We start from the raw sequence: 16,424 nt of genomic DNA, 5'->3' as shown, positions 1-16,424 counted from the left end.
CTGCACAAATAAGGGTATGTAATAAATGATAAAGTATTAAGTTCTTTCATTTATATTTTTAAAGTTAATATAATTATTATTGTTCAGCCGTTTGAATATGAAATCATGCATGAGGCTAATTTTTTTTGTATAATTGTATGAAAAGTTTTACATTCCATTTTTATCTCTTGACAGTCATTTGTTTTATCAATAAATGTTTGCAGTATTCTTTGTGTTTCATTTGTTGTCGTTTACAATTTTCATGTCTTAAATTGTAAATTTTATCAAGTGTTAAAGTTTTTATTTACTTGTGAACTATGAAATATGTTTTTTTTTTTCAATGTTGGTGCTGACCGTGATATCAGCACGAATTAGTTGAAGAAGATGCAGAACAAATAGAATCAGAACAAAAAGAAGTCAAACCAGTGCTTGAATTATAGTACTAATTCACAAATATTAAAAATACCTCAATCTTAAACTTTTAAGAACTATTTAACCAGGCATATACTATATACAGGAACCTTGGTTATACGCGTAAAATCTTTAAATGGGTGATAAAAAGTCTTGCATTTGTCAGCAAAAATACCTAATGCTAATCACATTTGTGTAATAAGATCACTGTGAAATATTTTCTCTACATATTATATATTTTACAGTAATTTAGTATCATTATGTGATAGGTTATTAACTACTAGCAGAACGAAGTCTGCTGGTACTCATTGTAAATAATAATTAATTTTAAGTATAGATCCTTATTTTATAGACACCATTTCTTACTATCGTTATGTTGTTTAATATTTCTGAAACCATTCATTTTTGGAAAAGATTACATTCAGAGGAATGGTATTTGACAGCAAATGCATAATATATTCACTGTATTAAAGCTTTTACATAGGTGTAACAATCATTAGACAAAATGCAACCCAATTATACCACTATTGCTGAATGTATTAAAATGAAGAAAATTACAATCTCAATCAATTATTCAGTTTTACAAATGTTAACCTACTATAATCACTGTTTAATCGTTAGAATGTCCATTGCTGCACATAGGCCACCCCTGTTGATTTCCAATATACTAAGTCGGAAATAGTCTGCATCGTCTTACCACATCCTCAACCTTCTATTAACCACAACACATAATAGTAAGATTTTACAAAGTGGTTCAGGTGGAAACAGGAATCCGCAGGAAACTTAGAAGAACATAGAACATATGAGTATGGCAAAAAAGGGGGTTTACAATTCATATGTAGCGATCCATATATCTGCTTTCAATAGTGAAGAACTAAAATGTTGGCTTGACTTCATCTATGTATATAGGCACATTTTACATTCAGCAACTGTTACAAGCAACATCCATATTCCATATATATGCAACACATTTTCTAATGCACCTAAATTTGATTATGTAGAAATGATGCAGCTGGGAATCGGCCAGACCAACCAAACTTTGAAAGTGGTCTAATGGAAGAAAGTCTGGATACCTCTGATCTAAACCAGGCAAGCAAAAATATGTACTGGTTTATAATATAAATTAAGCATGCAGTATATTCCAGTTTTTGAGAACAGTCAAATTAATTATATAGATTTGATTAGACTAAAATGTTCCAACGCTGTTTTGAGTTTACATATTCATGTAATTGTTCAAGAATACTGAACCAAACTTCAAAGTTAACAAACAAGGTATTTTGATGTTTATTAAAAACATTAACCTTAATTCATGACCAATAATACTAAATCATCAAATAATAAAAATATATTTATTTGAATTTTGTGTAAAAAATTAGATAGGTATATTTGAAGCTTACAATTTGGTATTATTATTATGTTACTTTTTTCGAATTTGAATAATATAATGTAAAGAAAAACTGGGCTAACAGAAGAACATGTAATTCGTGAGAATGGATAATATGCTTGACATGTCTTTTATGTGAATGATACTAGGTTTATTTATTAAATATCATCAGCAATGATAACTTTCATCTAAGGTTAGATAATATAATTTAAAATTTTAATTATATTAAACAGTACATAAGATGAGGTTAAGGATATTTCAAAATAATACCAATTCAGACTTTTACATTTTTATTGTTAATTTAAACAAAAATTATTCGCTCTTCGCAGCCGCTGCTTTAGGTTTCTTCGCTTTGATGGGCCTTTGGGAGCGGAGGATGGCTGATGCACGACGGAGTGTAGCTTTAGTCAAGTCGGTACGGTAATTGTTGGCTTTCAGCAGCCTCTTTACCTTGAACAAGGATCGCCTGGCACCAGCTTTAAATGGGCGACGTACAATGTTTTTGGCAGGTTTGTTTGTCGCCCTGGCCTTCTTGTACACTACTGTAAAGCCTTTCCTGTCAGGATTCTCAACCACGCTGACGGCTTTTTTGTGAATCAATCCATTGTATCTGTAAGAGCTGAGGTTAGTTACATTGTTCGGCTCCTTACTGAAAGGTTTCTTGATATTACGTTTCTTCACGAGGAAGGCGTTGTTGTTGCGAATAATCATCCAATTCAAATGAGACGACATTTTTGTATTTTAATATTAACACTACCTAACCACAACGTGCACGCGACGTGTGCTTAGACAAAAAAAGAAAGAAGCTGATAGTGATGTCAAAATGTAGATGACATTACTAATCATTAATCGAAACGAATCGATTATATGAGAAAAGTTTAATTGAATGCTTTAGAATTAGTTGTAACTAATAAACTTTTTTATATTGTTCAATGGATTATATATGAAATATAATGGATTATATATCAAAAGTATTATTTGCAATTCAGTTTTTGGAAAATATTTTGCCATTATAGGAGTTAAACTATTTGTATTGTGGGATATGTTTTAAAATGATTTTCGAACCGTGGACGACCTAGAGCTAAAATAAAGATGATAATGAATCTTCGAGAAGATATTAAAACAAGAGACTTTGTAATCCATTATATATAATAAATGTAAACCATAATTTACACAGTTTGTTGATCAAATTCAATGTTTTCAACAGTGATAATATTAAATCTGTGCAATCATATTCTTATTAACCTACCGGTAACCATATTACATATATTAGAAGAAATTTCTTTCAATTTTTCATTATTTATTAATACGTTGCAAATTCAGAAATTAAATTATTGTAAGAAATTATTTACTCATAATTTGATTCTAGAAAAACGTTTTATCTTTATAAAAACTGCAAGCGAAAACTTTACTACTAAAATACAAATGAGAAAATTTCTTAGAGTTGCACTTTACGTTAATAAATTTTATATTATCTTTGAAGCTCATAACGCATTGGTTAACTCTGTATAAGTAATTTAACTTCTGTGTTTAGTCCAAATCGATTCCCATTAATTACTAGTGTTTATATAATGCCTAGACTATTATACATCTCTCTTGAAAAAATTAAGGTACAAATGAAATATATTTGGATCAGTTTCCGTTGGTTTTTTGTATTGTACGAACGAGTTGTCTATGAATTTTACCGTTGATTCGTCATATTTTTGGCACTTTATGGTGATATGTCAAATTCCAAACTGGTCTGGGACTCGGAGACAAATTGTGTTAGTTTATTTAATAAATCTTTTCTTATTTATTTATAGTGATTTTCTTAGAATAAATGTTAAAACGTGATAGTGTGAAATTTATGTGTTTAGTGTGAAGTGCCAAATTGATGTCTCGCCTATATTGGAATTATGGATCAAGTTGATCAAAATATAAACAAAGATATGATTGATTCTGATCTCATTGACTTGGATTCACTAGATTTTACTAATGATCAAACCTGGTAAGTAATAAAGTTCTCCAAATATTTATAAAAGACCGTTCTACCTTATCTTGTCCAAGCATTTATAAAATCTCTTCTACCTTATCCAAGTAATTATAAAAATACCTTCTACCACCGAAATCTATGTCTTATTAATTTGTCACTGGGCATGTGTTTATCACCGGTTTGTAACTTGTTATATATAGGTTTATTATATGTATTTTTGAAAAATAAAAAAAGTCTTACCTAGTTTTTATATTTTGATACATTTATCTGTGGGTTTTTAATTTTCTAATGTTACTAATATTTGATACATAGAGAATAATCATGTTGTCAAGTAATAAACATTAGTTATATTTAAAACAATAGATATAATAAATTGACCTTATCAAAAGATAATATTAGTACTTGCTAACAGACTTGATTTTTATTTAACTATAAATATTACATTTGAATTATAATCATGTTTTCATGCTATTTATAAATTTATATTCTTGAAATTGTTAATTATATGTCTCTTGCTGTTTTTAAAAGCAATAGTTTTATCCACAATGTTTGACATTATTTACTTATTCTGTAGATTGTATAGTAAACAAGATGAATGTTATATATTCAACAACAATTAAAGTTGAGCTTTTCCCCAAATTTTATGTACATTTTAGTGTTTTTGCCTATTTTATATATATAAAATGTTGAAAGCTATAACCATAGAATTTGAAACTATAAAAGAAATTTCTTGTTAGTTGTACAGGTTTATGTTAGTAATATTAATAAAATATAAATACAAAATAAATATTTTAAGAAAAGACCAGTTAGTCAAAGTGCCTACTTTGACTAACTGATCTCATATTCCTTATCTCTTTCTTTTCATATTTTATTTATATAATATTGAAATCAACAAATAAATTTTTATTATTACTTTGTCTACAGGTTATATGTTGTCCCGGGTGACACTGGTGGAAGAGTGGATTTAGTTGATTGGAATTGTTCTCTTGATGAGTATGTCAACAAGGACTCTGAATACTTTAAATTAGAAAAAGAAATCTATTCTATATTAGATAGTTTGCTCAAAAGTAAGTAAATTATATAATTTTATTCACTTGAATACTCACTTTTATTATATGCAGGAATCTGATGGAAAATGTATTACTAGATACAAATGCAACAATTTAATAGCTTGTCTGCCAGTAGTCCGATAATAGCAACATCTTCGGGTTTATTATTTTACTATTTTGTTTGAATTAAAATGCTATAGAAGAAAGAAAGAAAAAAAGAGGATTATTACAGGCTTAACTTAAAATTATTATAGGCAAGATATTATAAGAGTACTAATAATGGGAACTCTTACACAACTTACTCTCTTCACCAAATCCATGTGGTTGAAACTAATGGCAACATTGAAATGTATACATATGTTGATAGCAACAGCCCAATCAAGGTCTATGAATGCAATAGCTTAAGAAACATAAAAGCGTGCCATCTATGTTAAAATTACTTCTGAATAATGGCATATTTATTATAATGACCTAAACAATCTTAGTGATGATGAATTTCTTTTCATTTCTTAGTGATGTATACACCTCGGGCCATCCCAAACAGATGTTTATTATATTTCTGTTATCCTCATTCATCATAATTTTATGGCTTTCCCCAAAGGTTGCTATGATAATTGGTTTCTCACTGCTAGTGTTCACTTCCCGCAACTTTAATTAAACCAAATTGTTGGTCCACCCAGTATGAGGCATAATGCTGCTTCTACCAACTTGTGGTCACCTCTTGTAAACCATTTTTCGGCAGCAACAGTCAAATTTAATTATTTTTTAAATTAATACCTTTGTTTAACTTAGTCTCAAATTGTTTTCTTTTATGTTATATTTTATCTCTGATAGCACAAATGCTAAGCCAGATGGTATTTTACATTATCCACTATAAAAAGTGTATAAATCTGTTTTATATTATTAAAAAAAAAAACAACAAATAAGTGCATTCAGCTAAGTAGAACTCTTACTGAATATGAGCAAATAGTATTAACATATAATTTTTGGAAAATAGTTAAATTTAAATAATACATTCTAAATTAATCATTATTTATTTTAATACAATGAAACATTCTTAAGATACTCCACACAAATCATCTGCTTATAGTCAATAGACTGATCTGATATTAGATTAGTGTAGAATGAAAAATAATTGTAATAGGTGGTTAAGTTATAGAATACATTGATGTTCTAATATACTGTAATAATAAGTTTATCACAAATTAGTGTTCTCTTTTGTACACTGCAAGACATCACAATTTGATTAAGTTTTCATTGTCATACTTCCTGGTACTTTATTTTATTTTATTAAGGATAAGAAACAATTGTATAATGTAATGTGGCCAAAGAATAGAAGTAAACAAACTTGATACTTACACAATCAACTCCATTGTGCACTAAATAATATTTAAAAATAATGAAAAAAAGCACTCCCATATAAAACACAAGGAAATTACAAAAGTTTGGGAAATACAAGGAAATTTTAGTTATTCCATACTCTCATTTTTCTATATTTCAACTTTATGACATGAATCGTCCTTGACCCTTAATGAAAATTTAAAAACAGGAATTAAATAATTAAGTAATAATATGTAACATTTGTGTAGAGGAGTATTCATCAGGTTGACCATATATAAAATTATATTTTTTTGTCATTAATTACATATTATTTGTATGTATAGGTTATTAATATTGATATTGTTCAAACTCTTTAAGCACTCCCTTTTTTGAGAATGATTAATATCATATGATCAAAATATTAGTCAGTGAACAAAGGAAAGATTTGTAGGATGGGCCGATACGCTTGATGAGCTGTAAACAAAGATCAGACTTCTCTATCTATAGTTGCTATACAAGGTTTAGGACATATTTAATCTTCGAAAATTATAACTAGGTCTGTGAACTAAAGCATATATATATATGTTTATAATTAAAACCTGATTCATTCACACTAACAGTTTTTTTAATCAACTACACTATGAACTACATTATGCAACTACTCTCAGGTCCATGTAATAAAATGTATAATGTATTATTATTGTATTTTTATGTGGAGGCATGTTAATACTTATTTTCAACATTTTATTACATTACATTTGGAAGTTTTTAAAGTCGGTATTTTTTGAATAACAATAATATAATATGTTATATTCATAAAAATTGCTGTCTTTTCAAACAACACTGCAAATGAATTGTGCTTGTACAACAATGACAAAAAATTGAGCAAATTGGTGCTCTGCCTACTACATGTTTAAACAATGACCCAACCGTTGGAAACGAGACTGGTTCGTACGTCACCGGGGACAACTCCCGATCATACTAGCACAAGCGTTGGTGGGGTTTCTTCCACCACTTTTATCCCCATCGCTAACGATTTCTTTAGTGGTAGTACTGTTATAACTTTTTTGGTTTGGCCCTTTCGGGCGCTCTAGGTGTCTTATGGGTCAAAAAGTTCTTAGGCTAGGCGTCGTCTGCCCTTTGCCGCCATGAACCCACGGAATAGGCAAAAGCAATTTTTGATTACTACAAAAAAAATTAGCTATTAATTCATTTAGCTGTACGAGCAATGTTTTAGGGGCAGATGGTAATTGTCGAAGCCATTTTCGAACATAACTATTCTATAGACTTAATTTGTATGCATTTCTGCTTTTTAATTCAAAATTAAATTGTCTCGTCATGGAGCGTTATTTATTCGAATTATTTTTCGTTTACAATGACGACTTGTGTATGTCATGCAAAAAATGCCAGAAGAGCCTCAATTTAACAGAAACCACTCGGATTGAGCTGACTGTAAATAGCATCCCTTAGCTTTAATCTACAAAGGTTCCAAACCTGCCTTGATCTTAGAATCGCCTACAAATTCAGACGGGTATACAAAACTATGATCGTCTAAATATATAATGCTGTAATAAACTTTCCTCTATGTCAAAATAAATAAAATGCATTGTTTCTATAGTGTCTATAAGGCTCACTTGTGATAACATATTTGTTGACTTACTTTAATGATTCTTCAACTAAGATAACTAAAGAAATAAATAATTAGTTCACTCTGCATATCAGATTAGTATAACCATGAAACGGCGAATGAAACTTTAAATAAGAATTAGGCTAAAAAAAAGTTTAAATTTTTGCAAATTAAAAGAAATAAAAGCGTAAACTAAATGCAAGACATTAGGAAAAAATATAAAAGCGAGTTATTGTTTAATATATATATATATATATAGTTTATGACAGACCTTGTAGGCCACAATTTTGTCTCTTATAAATTAAATGTCATCACATTTAAAACGTATTTAGTCATTTTAATCCGAATCAGAGTATGCAAAAATTTAAATTTAATGCACTGCCCGAACTACTCCGCATTCAGAATTTTTTTATTATAATTTACTTATTTATGTAAATTAAATTGTATCTACACGAGCAAATTACTTGCATGTAAATGTGGAACATTATAAATGTATTACATGAATCAAACGGATCGTAAATTAATTAACAAATCAAATATTCTGCAGAAGATGAATTCTATTTGTAACTCGTACATTTGTGTCATGTTACTTATAGTGTGATTACATTACATGCATGTTGCAACGCGTGAAACATAATGATATTTGAGTGCACAAAATTAATTGAAATTAAAGAAACGGTTGGTCAACGTGTTATATAGAATTACGATCCGCGAAGAAGCGATGTAATGACCTGTCATTTTACAATACATTAAGCCAGTCGTAAGATGTCTTCAGCCGGATATGGGCTTCATCTATAGATTCCTAGTAGAACCGGGTAAGAAACGCCTGCATTCATATTTTATTTATTTGCGGTTAATAACGAACTAACGAAAGCTTTGGATAATTAGTGAATTATTAGTTAAGATACTGGTAAAGAAAACATTTCACTGGCGTAAGCAGTCATTAGGTGGCCCGTTTATTTAATCAAAGTCACGGGAAGTCGTAAGTATCTAGATACGGGCATCGTGGGGATTTTTGGTGATCTATTATACCTTGTTCTTAAGACCGAAACTTATTTTAACGGTCTGAAAATCCTCCCACATACAAAGTGTTTAGATTCTTAGTGTAATGATTTTACTGCTTGATGTTTAGTGTAATGATTTTACTACTCGAGTGTTTTATAGGCTGCCCGTACAGCCTCTAGTTTATATATGAATAGGCTAAAACTTGATCAAAGAAGAAAAAATATTGTATTAAAATTGTATTAAAATGGAACATAAAAATCAAGGCCTGGTTTTTTTATTATGTATGGTTTAATTTATAAACAAATTATTATTTATTGTTTTAAAAATGCGAAAAAAAAAACAGCGCAAGACGTGAACGAGTAAAGTTATTTTTACTACAGATCTGGAATCGATTATCTATATCAATGTCTCGCATAAAAGATATCTATCGATTATAACTCGGCCGTTGAGACCTTAAAATTTTCAAGTGGCGACCACTAAGAGGTAGTCGCAGCGTGAGTAGCCTGCGTCCTCTAGGTGGACCGACAACGTAGTCAAAGTCGCTCAAAGTCGCTGAAAGTCGCTAGATGTGGACAGCGTAAGACCTTTTAACGTGTCGATCTGTGAAGGTGGCCTTTTGGCATGTTGGCAGACATGATTAGAATATTCACTTCATTCGAAAGAAGTAGACTGTAGTTATAATAAAGAGGTTCCTTTAAAAAAACTTATGAATGAAAACTAATTATCATATAGCATTAACACTTGATACGCGCGTGTGCAGAACTTATGCCGTAAGTAAGAAACAATGCTATCTATAAAATCACAATGCGAAATAGCATGAAACACTCCCGGCGATTAAAATAAAGCTTTTGGTTTAATTTTAATTGCAAATGAATTAATATAAATGAAGATTTGAATTCAAACATGGTTTTGTGCGATGAATCGAGTAGCTAATAACGAATAGTTTTCGCAATACAATTAAAAAAAAAACTTAGTTTGCAGAAATTAGAGATTCCATAAAAAAGTCTGAGGCAGAAAATAACTTAATACCTTTTCGAAATAACCAGGAATTGCTATAACGTATAATTATTAGCCTTCTTATTCTAACTATTACCGAACTTTTATGCGGTAACTAGCTTAAAATCGCTATCGTTATTACTTTGCACTTGTTTAGAGTTGATATTTTTCAGTTACCAGTCGGTGATCAGTTTGTGAAGAATGTTGGTTTATTAGCTGCTTGTAAATTTCGATATACCCAAATATACAAGAATCTACCCACTGTTTTTTATTGTCAGTGACAATTATGTTCCTATATGATTGGAATTATCATATACCACAAAAAAATCGCATTTAAAAAGACCAAAAAAATACAGGTTACAGGTTTTAACGGTAAAAAAGTGTCATTTCAAGAAATAAAAAGTTAAGAAAGTTGTTAAAGTTTCTAAACTATTTAAATCTTTATCGTTATAAACTGAAAGAATGTTTCTAAAACAAATACAACAACCCGTTAAATTCACACAAGCAGAATTTGAAATAAAAAAAAACAATGGCTTGTAATTATACAATAAATTAATTGCACTTTATATAAACGTGCCAATGAACTTGAATACGTAATCATACAAATAATGTTAAGTTTCCGTTACAGTTCTTTACAATTTTTTTATAACAAATGTGATATTTTCATATATAAATAAAATTTAATTTATTTACATGCGTATGAAAAGCTTTTAAAAATAAAACAGTTCATATCAAAACAAAATTTTAATTCCAGAAAAAAATCACGTTGATTTTTATCTAAAAATATATTTTTAAATTATTAATGATTTTTAGATAAATTTAGCACGCTTTCCTTTAACACTATTAAAAATTCGTTGCGGCAATGAGTTATAATTGCTATTATATGAATACTTAATAAATAATAAATTCCTACATAATGGGCAATCTACCTAAAAAATTCTTAGTTTTTCAAAAAGACAGTTTTTATTTGGTTGACCGTATGTTAATTAACGCCTGCGCTCTATACACTCATTCATGAAGACACTCCAATATTTCTATATGAAAAAGATTGTGAGGTGTTTTGTTTTTTGAATAGAAGTTTGCGCGTCAAACTTCTATTCATTTGCATAGTATATTAAAAGAGTACATTTGAGAGTAACATACTTGTATAACAACAGATTTCGAACGATGAATTTTAAAAACGGGTCCCGCGTTAGTAAAAGGAACTATACTGAATTCGCCGGACATAGTTATTGTAGCAGTCTTTAATACTTTATAAACAAGTGGAAGAAACAGATAGTTGTAGAGAGCGTCAAGTAATCTAAAGACTGTTTAAAGACACATTTATTGATCTATTTTCCTTGCTATTTCATTAAAACCTTTGCAAACAATTATCTCGTATTTTATTAAATGTAATTCATAAATTCGTTTTTATATATAATATTAATTTATATCTGGTTAAATAAAAATCAGTCCAAAAACACAATAAATTCTAGACTTATCAACTACAATCAACGTCCGCATTGTGCAAATGATTGATGTAGACTGACTGTATGACGTGTGTATCTGGTGTTAATACATTGTACACTAAATATCACTAGCCAGCTAAAAACTTCGTTTTACCTCATAAAGATTTATTGTAGAAGTATAACATCATTGTTTTCATGAAGGAGAAATGTATAATTTTAATTTTAGATAAGTATTGGATGAGAACGAAGGTGTAACAAAAATAATTTAAAGATGTATTTAAGTTCTCGCTATGAAGTAATTCTATAGTCAGTAAGGTAGTTTTAAAATAAACTTCTTCTTTGTAAATGTTTATGCGATAGTTAAAACGTAGTTAACTAGCAGTAAAGTTTACGATTTCATTGTTAATGGAGTTACATCAAAACGGTTATTTTATTTATATCATAGTTGAAGCGTAGATTAAATTGTTGTATATTACCTCTTATATTATTTTCATTGATAAAATTGCTCGTTAGCACGTAGAAATTAGGAAGACTGACTGTACCCAAACGGACGTTTAAATCTTTTCACATTGACACACAGACCGATACATAATACATTCTACAGGGTTGCTAGGCTGCCAAGGTCTTAAGATCCGTAGAATGATGCTTTATTAAATCAGCAATTCAGAGAAGACTATTAATGCGATGATGGGGAAGAATTTGTAGCGGGTCTTGTTCGTCTTTATCATTGAAGAATCTTTGATAATGGTTATTTATGTGCGAATGTAAGTTACCGATATAACTCAGCGGATTTCAGCTCAGTGGCATTGGTGTACAGGACGCACTGGGAATATTTTTGGGAAACTTATGTCCAGACGTGGACGTCCTATTGCTAAATTGTGATTATAGTGTGCATTGATCTTTCTTAAGCGAAGATTGTTTTGTTTTTAATTAGAAACACGAAGCTAGTTTATTATGAACACATCGATCTTACACCTGAGAACGTCAGCAACTTCAACGGTCTGCTGGGATTTCTCGAGGAGTTAGGTTGGCTTGTCAAATTCTATTCGAAATGAGCGCATTGCCGCTTGTTTGCGGAAACCAACCCGCTGAGATAGACAATACTTCAACCTTACTATTATTTAAAATTATAACAAATGCCTGTGTTTAGATGTACAAACATATCGTTGTCATCGATAATATCTTAAATGGTGTATTAAGCTTATCAAAGTTATATCGTATGCGTATCGCGGCTAATTGCCGTATTACGTGACATTCGGCATGTTGACTTGTTAATTGTTTAATATTAAACTTGGCGTTTATTCTACTGTTAATCTTACTGTTAGTTCCGTATTAAATTAACTAAATTCTTGAGTAAAAGCAACATAAAATGATAGTTTGTTCAAAGTTGATTAACACGAGATATATAGAAAGTTGTTCTGTCCATCTATATATATATCTTGACCAATATTCTTTTTTACGTAACAATGTTATTAATACTAGATAGAGTTTGGTTTAAATTATTAATAGTTTTAAAAGCCTTCCCACAGAAAGTAACATTTAATTTAGAAAATAATTAACAGTGAAACGTTAAGCTAATTTTTCCATACACATAAAAACGAATTCATTAATGACATGTCTATGATTTTAACATTCAAAACTTAACTATATCTACAGAAAAAACCGTGGCAATTTGACTAAAAAATACACTACACTACACTACAACTGACTAAACTACAGAAAACGCACTAGTAATTGAAATGTTTTAATCCAACATGTGTTTTTTTATCATTTGTTGGTGAAAGACATAGTTTTTTATCTCGTTCATAATTATCTATAAAAATACTTGAATATAAATTTTGAAGACACTCGTATGGTTTTAATAACACGCTATGATTTTTGTAACCCGCGGATAATCACAAGATATAAAGAAAATTTTCCTCGCGGGCTCCCTTGTGCCGGAATTCTAAGCGGGTTTTTACCAGCAAGTGGCAGCCCAAGCCAAGGACACCTCTCGGTGGCTTGCATAGACACTCCATGAAGCATCAGCCGACGCGATCTAAGAGCTCTGCGGTCTCCTAATGGGGTGAAATAGTAGTATGTAAAAAACATTAAAAAAGGTCTTAGATTAGGCGCAAAAGTAAAGAAAATTATTAAGAAATAATTAAAACAAAGATAATTTTTATACTGTTTTTCTTTACATCTTTGAAGTTGACGCATAATTCACTAAGCTTACTTGAAAGGTTTCAGACAAAGTGATAGATTCGAGGTAATAAATTACTTGACTATATGCCGGTTATTAGAACATAACGGTTAAAGTGGTTCTCGTCTTACAATCTCGTCTGACCATACACGATTTTTGCCTTAATCTGTTTTGGTAATTTTGTACCTTTTGAAGAAAGCAAAAAAGTATCAAGATATTATTTAAAACTAATAATAATTACAATACAAGAAGTGCAAGATCGTTTACACAAGGTCGACACAATCAACTTATCAATGTCCTCGGAAAAAGGTACCTTCTAACCGGTTTTATTGGAATTTTTTAGGGCAGCCAATGTTTGGCTGTAGATCTCCTACGGATGTAATGATGATGAACATCATTTATATTTCTTGGACAATAATCGTTTATATAAAACTATGTTTTGTGTATAGAATGTTGTACTTCGTACTGGGTGATAATGCCGATAATCCGATAATTGATCAGCAGCTAACTGAGCCGAAAGACGGCTCTCTCGTATTTTGTACACCTCTGAATAGGATAGGCAAACGCGTTTGTAGCCTCAATCAAAACAGGTCTACCTTACGTGCATCTATTGTAGTGACTCATTAGTCACTACAATAGATGGGTACCAGTTTGGGGTAAAATAAAAAATGAGCCCAATAAACAATTATTCAATATACCCAAGTCGAAGGAGAGTTGAGTTTAGGAACTGCTGACGTTAGTTGCTGTAAAGAAGTTTGGTCTAAGCGCCTTGAGCGCTCTGTTAACTAAAAAAATTATGTCAACGGACAAACGGCATTTGTCTACAAAAAATAACACTGTCTTATGGTTTATAATTTTAACACAATAGTGTCTGATTGAAAATTGAATAAGAACAGATGGCCGCTAGGATCTTAAGGTTCTGGAGTTGAGTAAACGTAGCGGTAAACGTAACGTTGGACGTCCATTTATAAGATTGACAGAAAACGTCAAAAGACGCTAAATAAAGACCGCTTCCATCCGTTCCCATTGATGATAATCTATAGGAAGGTCATGTCCAGCAGTGGACGTCTTACGGCTGGAATAAAGATATTAGTGAGTGTATGATTTAATTTTAATTTCAGGGATGACATTTCGAAAACCCCAAAGTGGCAAAAGTGAAATTCGCATTACAAGGTTTCCTAATACGTTGTGACATTCCGTAATTTTCACAAAGTCATCCAAACAGCGTGATCGTTGACGTCACGAGTGACGCATTGATTATGTCGAAATGTCTTACCGAGCGTTAGCCATTAAATATTATAAACTCCGAAAGGTACATTCGCAATCATACTGGAAAGAAGCGTTGCTAGAGTTTCTTTCGCCACTCGGTTTTCGAAGTGGCAGTAGTTTTTTAAGCCAGGCAATAGTATGCAACCAAATCGAGGTTCGGCCCTCTTAGGCGCCCTTATACAGAAGTGCTAAGCGGGTATTATCGACAACTGACAGCCAAGCCGAGGTCCCCTCGTAAGGGCTTTTGAGCCTAGTCACTTCATGGAACAACTCCCGAAGCTATCTAAGAGCTCGGCGTTCTCTCAATTTAGTAAAGTAGTAGTATGTAGCAGCTAGGCTGCCTAGGGAAACCTCGAGCTTATCTACCTTAAAAGATCTTAGGCTAGGCGCCCGCTACGTCCTGCTGTCTCCAACTCGCGGAATCTGGGCGAATGTGGCACAAGAGAAGTAGCGAAAGTCTGTTCCAAAAAAAAGAAACGTGTAAACAGGAAATAAATAATCTCGACAAGTGAACGGAATAAATAGAGGAAGTGTCAAAGGAAATGAATTAGCGCTATATATTTTCCCTTCCTCGGATAACAAGTGTACTTTTATGTCGTTTATTGCTTTTTACGGATTGTATCAATGTGAACTGGTGTTTATTACTTTGAATGCATATTATGTGTAGAGTTTATTATAAATATCTATTTTAATTAATTTCGTGCCGGTGTTCGTCATATATACCGATAAAATGGTTGCGTTAATGCAAACCGTTGATTTATTAAGATTAGATATCATTTTTTTTTTATTAATATTGGTAGAGAATTTTGAACGACTATTTCAATTATATTAATAATTGACAATATTTTCTAAAGTGAAATTGAACGGAAGTAACAATGTTTCCTGTACTAGTACTGAGATAGACGCGTGTGACCCCAAATAACAAATTGCCTTAATCGTTAGCTAGTGTAAAATGTATTGTGTTCGATCCGACTACACTCCACGGATGAATCATGTCATTTAAAATGTTGCTTTTAAAATCCAAAACACGTGTCTATTTTGCTAGTAACAAAAGTTATTCTTCTGTTACATTCTAATCTTCTACATATTATGATGTTATTCGCTATTTGCAACTTTGTTCATGAGTTTCAATAAATACAAAGTTCTTAAATTTGAAGAAAAAAACGATAAAAAAGTAAACTTGCAACATTATCGTTTTCCGCTTATCATGTTCGTTGACGAATAAGGTCACAAAATGTAAAATTCACCTGAACACGTCATACACAAATGTCACCGACTTGTCTGCAGATTTATCTTCCGAAATCCAAGCTTGTTATACCATCCTTTAGATTTCAAAAATTAGTAACTCTTTTGTTGGCTACTGAGTGTACTTCTACTTTTTAGCCGATAGAAGTCTATTGCAAGACATAAGCCTCTCTCAAAAATCGACACGATGTCCGGTCTTTCGCTAACAGCATCCAATAACTTCCTGCGGTCTTATGTCGTCGGCCCGCTTAGTAGAATGCATACCCACACTGCGTTGGCTCGTGGTCGCTACTTGAGAACCGGTCAGCGCCAATGGCCATCTGTTGCACGAGTGATATGCCCCGCCCACTGACGTGCAATTCTTCGAGCTACAACGGTACCTTCGTTCTGCAAATCTACTCTTGTCTGATTTGATTTCGGAACGAAACTCCGCCCATAGTCCTCTCATCATCTCATTGCTCTCTGGATGGCCTTGTGTTTCTTATGAGCCCCATCGTCATTGATCATGTCTCGGATCCGTATATCATCAGTGACAAC

At 31.4% G+C, this 16,424-nt stretch overlaps 2 protein-coding genes across 6 annotated transcripts in view; one reads left to right on the top strand and one right to left on the bottom strand.

The window, feature by feature from the left end:
• Positions 1-2,051: 2,051 nt before the first annotated feature.
• On the bottom strand, positions 2,052-2,587 carry RpL28 (ribosomal protein L28). Its single transcript, XM_068766904.1, has one exon. The coding sequence runs from the start codon at positions 2,504-2,506 to the stop codon at positions 2,087-2,089; it is 420 nt and encodes a 139-aa protein (XP_068623005.1). The 5' UTR covers positions 2,507-2,587; the 3' UTR covers positions 2,052-2,086.
• A 901-nt stretch (positions 2,588-3,488) lies between these two features.
• The window catches only part of LOC137923721 (immunoglobulin A1 protease autotransporter-like), a 48,171-nt gene continuing 35,235 nt past the window's right edge, over positions 3,489-16,424 (top strand). For 3 of the 5 annotated variants that reach the window (XM_068766971.1, XM_068766973.1, XM_068766970.1), the window contains exons 1-2: positions 3,490-3,761; positions 4,671-4,813. In XM_068766971.1, coding sequence (XP_068623072.1) covers positions 3,670-3,761; positions 4,671-4,813 — 235 coding nt within the window. In that variant the 5' untranslated portion in view covers positions 3,490-3,669. Of the gene's footprint in view, positions 3,762-4,670; positions 4,814-16,424 lie in introns of all 5 variants that reach the window. The other 2 variants (XM_068766972.1, XM_068766974.1) reach the window with 2 other exon arrangements.

This window comes from Battus philenor, unplaced genomic scaffold (assembly GCF_028537555.1).
Source record: "Battus philenor isolate CCGP_79_NKW_IND1 unplaced genomic scaffold, ilBatPhil1.0.hap1 SCAF_22, whole genome shotgun sequence".
NCBI lineage: Eukaryota > Metazoa > Arthropoda > Insecta > Lepidoptera > Papilionidae > Battus > Battus philenor.
The sequence above is the reverse complement of the archived record's forward strand: the minus strand, read 5'-3'. Positions and strand labels throughout refer to the sequence as shown.

What these genes read in the sequence shown, in the direction of transcription:
- RpL28 (XM_068766904.1), bottom strand. Translation starts at nt 2,506, where the DNA reads ATGTCGTCTCATTTGAATTGGATGATTATTCGCAACAACAACGCCTTC.